Genomic DNA, 8,221 nt, shown 5'->3' with positions numbered 1-8,221 from the left:
CTTTGGTGTAAATGAATATATTTTGGAGTAATTGGTTGAAAAAGTTCCCTGACTCCTGATCTAGATCTTTTACCCTAATATGTTGTTTTTTAGTTGCAGAAATTGTCCCTTGCTTGCATATTTTAAAACATTTATCAAGTCATGTGGAGGGCAGTGGACTCGCAGTCGTAGGATCACATTTTCGATTCCCAGACCAAGCGTTGTGAGTGTTTATTGAGTGAAAATGCCTAAAGCTCCACGAGGCTCCGGCAGGGGATGGCGGCGAATCCTGCTGTACTCTTTCACCACAACTTTCTCTCACTCTTTCTTCCTGTTTCTGTTGTGCCTGTAATTCAAAGGGTCAGCCTTGTCACTCTGAATCTCCTTGAGAACTACGTTAAGGGTACACGTGTCCGTGGAGTGCTCAAATGAATTTTCCTTTTTCTTCACACTAAATAATCTTTTGGTATTTGCACATAAAATACAAGTTCTGATTCTCTATTTCAGGCCCTCAAAGTTGGTAAAGTGATCGACAAATTAAGTGACAACTATAACATTCTGAATAAGAATAATCGTTCTGATGATAAGGTGAGTGATTATGATGGTATTGAGCGTCTAGTTAACATGAAAGTTCTTGAGTAATTAGTAGAAATCCATACAAAACCTTCTCTGGACCTCAATCTCCTCATACTGAGCAATAAAGGCTGCTTATCAGTGGTTTCCATATTATCACTGGTTGTACATAGTCTTTCAGCTTGTAAAGAAGACCGTCAATTTTAAGTGTGGTCTAAGATACTTTTTGACTGGGTGGAGCTAAAGTCGAGAAGGAGCTAGCTCTGTGCTAGTAGAAGGCCAGGAAAGGTTTCCTGCTGTAGTGAAGCTCCATGGCTACTCACATTTTTGTAGAGGATGAGGGTGATGGGTAGAGCTGGAAAGTAGGGGTGCTGATGTATCCCTCAAAGTAAAAAGGTTAGTAGAAGTGATTGGGGACTGGAAAAGAGTGAATGATTGGTTGAGGTGGCAAGAGTGTATGGGATGAAGAATGGGTGAGGATGTGACTGAAGAATGAAGATTAAGAGTGTAAAAATAGAGAAGAGTAGGTGACAGTTGTAAATATCAGATAGGATTGAGAATAGAAGTTGTGATTGGTGGATAAGGAGTTGGGTATGATCTATGTTAGTGTGAGTGTGTATACACACGTATGCACAAATATGTGTGTGCATGTCATATATATATATACATACACACACGTACATATGTATATATTATGTATTCACACATACATATGTGTGTGTGTATGTATATATTCATAAATTACATCTCTTTTCAGTGTCTTGCCTTGTTTTGCCATTCTGATGGGCATCGGTTACCTGTTGAGAAATCTCTTGAAGAGTTGATAAAATTAGAAGAAATTTTCGATGGATCTTCAGTCATCTTGGAATATACTGACTCTGTTACCTCCTGTCTGGACAACCTTGAAGATTATCACAATTAAACTCTGATGTACAGCTATTTTGTTAAAGCTTTGTTGATGTTCCTCATGTGGGTCATTGTGAAGAAGTGCTGGATTGAACCAGGCACTGGTGTTACGTTTGCTTGGTCACAGCGGTACTCTGAGAAAAACTTACACACAACTGACACACTTGTATGCTTTTATACCTGAGGTAATGTGCAAATGGAGCCTTTTTTCTCCACCATTCCAATTACTTGTGGTGCCTAGGAGCAGTTGTTTTGCTGCAGCTACTTGCTGGAGATTCAATGTACCAAGGAATATGGACAAAGTGATGTTGCTGCATTTTCACTTTGAGAAAATCTGAACTTTGTAGGTTGAAAGCAGTTTTTAATGTATCAGTACACCTGTCTATAATTTGAAAGTTTCATTTCTTGTAACAATGGCTTGAGAAGGTTTGTTATCTGTTGAGGTAGTTCAAAAATATTTTGTACAGATTTTTAATATGTTAACTTCTGCACTCCCCAAATACTCCAGTTAGAAAGAAAATAGTGTCAAAATGAAGATGTAAGAGTAAATACTTGTTGGAAAAAATTTATTCTAATTGCAAATATTTCTTCAGCACATTGTATAACTGATGAATGTGTTGATGTCCTGCAATGCTGGGCTTGAAAGTCTCTAGTGAAGAACATAGACACTACCTGTACAAACAAACAAAATAGTCTTTTCGACCGAAGCATGTATGGTCACAATTCTCAAGTGGTGCAGTTGGTATTTGGTGAACAAGTGTGTTGCGGTTTTTTTTGTTTTTTTTTGCAGGGAGCTTTTTATTTTAATTGGTATTGAAATATTTTTTTCTTATGCTCTTCAACAGGCTTCTGAGGGGTGAAATTATTTCATTCTACATCAAATTGCATATTCTTTTCTTCGTTGCACCTGTGTATGGTAAAGAAGCTCTTCTGTATTGTCTTAAGGTCTCTTTCAAATTGTGAAAATGGAATGTAATTGGTGTTTGTTCAAGAAAATATATAATATACACACTCACATGTGGTGCCCTCTGGATATGCATTAATGTTACAGGAGGTAACTATCTCTTCACAGCATGAGTTGAGATTTTGAAATGGAAATCAAAGAATACGAAGAGGAAACATAGTTCCCATTTTTTTTTTTTCCAATGACAAAGTTCTTACAATATCTAGTTTCTAGTAATCATAGTACTATTTCATCCCTTTTAAATATCATCAGCATGGCTTAATGTGTGTGTGTGTGTATAGTCTTTTATTTGTTTCCATCATTTGACTGCGGCCATGCTGGAGCACTGCCTTTAGTCGAATAAATCGACCCCAGAACTTATTCTTTGTAAGTTTAGTACTTATTCTATCAGTCTTTTCCTGAACCGCTTAGTTACGGGGACATAAACACACCAATATCAGTTGTTAAGGGATATTGTGGGGACAGACAGACAGACACACACACACGCACATATATATAATGAGCTTCTTTCAGTTTCTGTTTACCAAATCCACTCACAAGGCTTTGGTCAGCCCGGGGCTATAGTAGAAAACACTTGCCCAAGGTGCCATGCAGTGGGACTGAACCCAGAGCTATGTGGTTGGTAAGCAAGCTACTTATATAGCCACACATATATATGACAAGAAATAGTTTTTGCCTCTTTTTATGGAGACAAAAGGGTTTATAAGACTGCAAAAAAGAAGTGCTCAAATGTAATTGAGACAGAGATAAAAAAAAACATTGATCATAGAACAAATATCACATTTGAGTCAACGACTTTATATATAACACCACACCTCCAAACATTTGTTCATGTATATAAATATTACCATGGCCCTTAAACATATAAAGTGTACATATATAAAAAACACAAGGTAAAAATATATATATATATATATATATATATATATATATGCGAATAAAAATACAGATATATAGAATGGCCTATCAAGAAGCTATATACAATCAACTAAAAATTGTAAAGCGTATCATGTGACTAAAAGTCTAAATAAAATAAATCAGCTAAAAAAACTTTTTCTTACTCTCCTCGGTTTTATCATTCTCTGGTATGTTTTCCTCTTCCTTTATTTGGCAAAATGGGAGGAAGGAGTAGTCTGGAATTACATATTGGGAGGTGTCAACTTCCATGTACTGAGTGTGTAAAAAGCTTTTCCTCAAAGGAAAACAATTCGCCCCCAAATAGGGGGAATTTTCACAAAAAACAAACCTGCTAAAGCAGGCAATGTGTCCAAAAGACACAGAAAACAGCAAACGTTGTATAACAGTTCAAAACACAATGGTAATCCTAAAAGGGAAAAACCAACAATTAAACAAGAGCAGTAAAAAGCACTGAAAGAGAATGTATTTCTTGAAGTTGGTTCACCATTTCTTCTGAAACTGCTGGCTGTCCAGATCCTGTTTTCCGACACAGCCTTCCTTTTGAAACTTATTATACCACATCCAAATCTGCTTTCCCGTTGACGCTTGTTAATGAAATCTAACAAATACATGTTGCATATTCAAATTTGACTGAGTTTGGTCCTACTTCAATACACAAAATGCCTTTTCTGTTGCAGTAAATGGCATGTCTAATCCTGAAAAGAAAAAAAACATATGACAGATCATATATTAAGTATATTGAATTCTAGACATGCTACTAAAATTTTGGACAATTTGTTCATGTTATTACGCGATGAAATGATGTCAGATTTATTGGGACACCCTATATATGTGAAACAGTCTGAAGACCTATGTAGATAGATAATGTATTCAAAATATAACTGTGTTTAATATACTTATGTACATTGAAGCAAATATAACAAAATTATAGCTGTTTTGTTCTTTTACATTTATTTTCAATAAATATTATGAAATAGTTCAGATCTCTCTGTTAACCTTCCCTTATACATCCGACTTTACTGATATCTTTTAAATTATGTATGTAAATGTATTTTTTTGTTTTGTATTCAAGAATAAAATACATTATTGCTTTGTGATGGACTTTGTAAATGAAAATTAGTCATGGTCGTTATTAATTTGTCACCATCATTTTAATGTCCACTTTTCTATTTGCTTGGAAGGAGCAGACAGTTTATTGGGGCTGAATTTCTATAGCCAGATGCCCTTGTCACCTACCTTTACTGTTTCCAAGTAAGGTAATATTCTCCCATGGCCAGACATGTTATTCACAGAAATGAATAACCTTGCTTGTGTGATGGTGATGCTCATCTAAAACCATCACAAGACGAACACACACGCTCACACTCTTCTTTCAATCTTTGTCTATTTGCAAAGCTTTGGTCTGGCCACGGTTATAGTAATATACACTCATGCAAATTATCACCCATTGGAAACTGAACCTAAGATCACATGATTGGAAATTAGGATCCTTCATCAGACAACCATTATTGTACCTTAATTCCCTTACCTGCAAAAACCAGGTGAGGCCTGGTGAGAAGAAGAGCATGGTGGTTACAAAACAATACCTCAAAATCAATTCCTGCCCAATCCATGCTAGTAAGGCTGAAGTGGGCATTAAATAGACAGTTTTTCAAAGCAATATAAATTTGTTCTCTCCAACAATTTACCCCTCTGATATTTGAGGACAGATTTATGTTTATAAAAAAAACATAATAAATAAATAAAGATGCTATGAGGATAAAAATAAACCTTCTTTTCTATAATGTTATTCAATAAAGCCACCTTCAGCTTCAACAACTGCTTCTATATGAGATCTAAATCATCTACATGCTCGAATCAAGTGGTCCTGGTTCATTTTGGACACTATTCTGACTATGGCAGCTTTCAAAGAAATCTTTGGTGTTATGGGCATGTTCATTGACACTCAACACTCTATATGTAATAGTCCAATAGATTGAGATCTGGAGAATTAGGAGGCCAAATATCAGGGGTTATGTGACCATGAAAATTTTCAGTCATCCATTCCTGTGTTCATAGAGCCATGTGTGATAGCGCAGATAGTGAAACACATATGGCCTTCCATTCCATACACTGTCTATCCAGGGTTTAGCAATTATTTTCAGGACCTCAATGTAGGTGGCAGAGTTAACTCTAAGGCCTTGTGGAAAGAAGTAAGGAGGCATCACATGTCCTTTTTTGCTGACAAGCCCTAAAACCTTATCAGTTGCAGGAAATTTTGATTGCATAACACTTGGAACTTCAGAAGGGTCTGCACATAACCATCTATCATTTATTCTATTAACTTTTTGATCGTGGTTGAAGTTTTTCTCGTTTGACAAAAAATCCAAATGAAATCTTTTGCTGGATTTTTCAGTTTGTTTAAGAACCTTTTAAATCTGATGTAGAAATCCAGCGCATTTAAAACAAAGAAGATTGACTCGATGTAAAAGATGGGCTACTGGGAGAGGCTAAAGGAGCTGAGTCTCTATTCCCTGGAGAGAAGACGAGAGAGATATACAGTGATATATATCTGGAAGATCTTGAAGGGTTTAGCCCCCAGTTTTGGAATTGACAGCTATATCAATCCTCAAACTGGACGGCACTGTATCATACCAAAGATCTCGCCTTCCCCATCTAAAATAAGGACACAGTATTGCAATAGTATGCGTTTCAAGGGCCTGTAATTGTTCAACATCCTGTCAGGCAACCTTAGAGATCTACATGGTGTTGATGTGGAAGTTATCAAGGAACGTTTGGACAGGTTTCTATCTGAGATACCAGATGAACCCACATCTCGGGAGGAGACGCAAAGAACAGCTCCATCCAACTTACTGCTTCACCAAAAACAATACCGGAAACAGCTCCGAGTAACTACAGGTGGTGCAGCAGCATGACCTCAGCCCTGGGCTGAGGTAATCTTCCAGTTTAGGGAGTTAAAAAAAGTAAATAAAAATACAAGGGAAATAACTTAACGTCTTACTAGTATTATCCGTACCACTCTGAAATGTGTTTTTTTTTTAGCTGTTTATAAATAAATCACACAAGTGATTGAAGTTAACTGTTATAAATCACACACGTGATTGAATATCATAGTACCGGCTGTACAACAACTTATGGTAATCTTCCAATATAGGGAAATAACGGTCAAACTAAAGCGTTTGACCCGAGCTTAAAAATAAAAAAAAATTAGTGTAATAGGTGTAAAACAACTTGCTGGGAACGAATATGAAGAATGCGCGCTCGCGAACGGGTGGGGTGAGGAGGGTACGGATAATACTAGTAAGACGTTAAGTTATTTCCCTTGTATTTTTATTTACTTTTTTTTACCTCCCTAAACTGGAAGATTATCATATATATATATATATAATATTTATTGTGTGTGTGTTTTTGTACCCTCATCCCACTTGAAATCTGGTGTTTATTTATGTTTCCACAACTTAATGTTTCGGCGAAAGAAGCCGCCAGAATAAGTATGAGACATATCAGTGAAGTGCTGGGATTGTTACACTCGACTAAACCTCTTCACAGAAAATTGCTGGCCTTGTTCCAAAATTTGAAGCCATTGTTGTTGTTGTTACTAAGGCGACGAGCAGGCAGAATCGTTTGCACACCGTGGAAAAAAAATGCTTAGTGCCTTTATGTTCTGAGTTCAAATTCCATCGAGGTCGACTTTACAATTCGTCGTTTCGAGGACTGAGGTCGATGTAATCGACTTACCCACTTCCTCGAAATTGTTAACCTCGTGTCAAAATTTGAAACCAGCCACATGCCAACGATTGAAACAAAGATAAAATACAAATGTCTATCGGAAAATGGAGTAGGCTCCCTTTAATATACATAACGCAAATATGTAATACGATAATTGTATAAAGGGAAGCAACTCAATGTGACATTTTTGGGGAGGAAGCCAGTCGATTAAATCGACCTCAGTACGCAACTGGTACTAAATTTATCGACCCCGAAAGTCGATCTCGGCGGAATTTGAACTCAGAACGTAAAGACAGACGAAATACCGCAAAGCATTTCGCCCGGCGTGCTAACGTTTCTGCCAGCTCGCCGCCTAATGACATAAATTTATTGTTCAGCGCTGTTAGCGGTCTTTATTTAAATATTCGAACTGAAAAATACAGGTCCTTACTTCACTGAAACGAGAGTTCTAGACATAGTAAATGAATCACCATAGAGGTCCCATTAGAGACAATGGCGCCACCAAGTGTTCGTACAATTCAGGTTCGGAAGGCGGTAAGCTGACAGAATCGTTAGCACGGAGGGCGAAATGCTTAGCGATATTTCGTCTGTCTTTGTGTTCTAAGTTCAAATTTCACCGAGGTCGACTTTACCTTTCATCGTTTCGGGTTCGATTAAATAGTAGCAGTCAAGTACTGGGGTCGATGTAATCTGTTAGCCCTCTCCATCACCACCCCTGCATGTAGTAATACTCCTGAATGAGTTTCAAGATACAGTATGTATGTATGTGTGTATGTATGTAGTCTTTTAATCTTTTACTTGTTTCAGTCATTTGACTGCAGTAATGTTAAGAACGGCCTTGATGGGTTTTAGTCGAGCAAATCGAACCCAGGACTTATTACTTTTTTTTAAAGCCTAGTACTTATCCCATCCGTCTCTTTTGCCGAACCGTTAAGTTACGGAAACGTAAATACACCAACACCCCAGCTCACCGCCTTTCTAACAAAAAAAAATATTAAAATTGCTTGGGAATGACATTTCTATTACCTCCCTTTATTTCTTTTTTTATAGTTACACTGAGTATTCTCCCTTATCAATCCATGTATCGACTCGTACGTCCTCTTTAAAAGCGTAAATATTTGCAAAAAACATCAACAAGTACAAAACAGCACC

The 8,221-nt window shown here is 37.0% G+C and overlaps 1 protein-coding gene and 1 long non-coding RNA gene across 5 annotated transcripts in view; one reads left to right on the top strand and one right to left on the bottom strand.

The window, feature by feature from the left end:
• Positions 1-4,434, top strand: part of LOC106875580 (AN1-type zinc finger protein 1) — a 16,919-nt gene extending 12,485 nt beyond the window's left edge. For all 4 annotated transcript variants that reach the window (XM_014923793.2, XM_014923794.2, XM_014923790.2 and 1 more), the window contains exons 8-9: positions 487-567; positions 1,310-4,434. In XM_014923793.2, the coding sequence (XP_014779279.2) occupies positions 487-567; positions 1,310-1,474 (246 nt within the window). In that variant the 3' untranslated portion in view covers positions 1,475-4,434. The remainder of the gene's footprint in view (positions 1-486; positions 568-1,309) is intronic.
• The window catches only part of LOC128250361 (uncharacterized), a 47,981-nt gene continuing 42,959 nt past the window's right edge, over positions 3,200-8,221 (bottom strand). Inside the window, exon 3 of the long non-coding RNA XR_008266386.1 lies at positions 3,200-4,035. This is a non-coding gene — a long non-coding RNA (uncharacterized LOC128250361). The remainder of the gene's footprint in view (positions 4,036-8,221) is intronic.

The sequence above is a fragment of the Octopus bimaculoides genome, chromosome 20, assembly GCF_001194135.2.
Source record: "Octopus bimaculoides isolate UCB-OBI-ISO-001 chromosome 20, ASM119413v2, whole genome shotgun sequence".
Classification (NCBI taxonomy): domain Eukaryota; kingdom Metazoa; phylum Mollusca; class Cephalopoda; order Octopoda; family Octopodidae; genus Octopus; species Octopus bimaculoides.
This window is presented reverse-complemented; position numbering and strand designations above follow the sequence as displayed.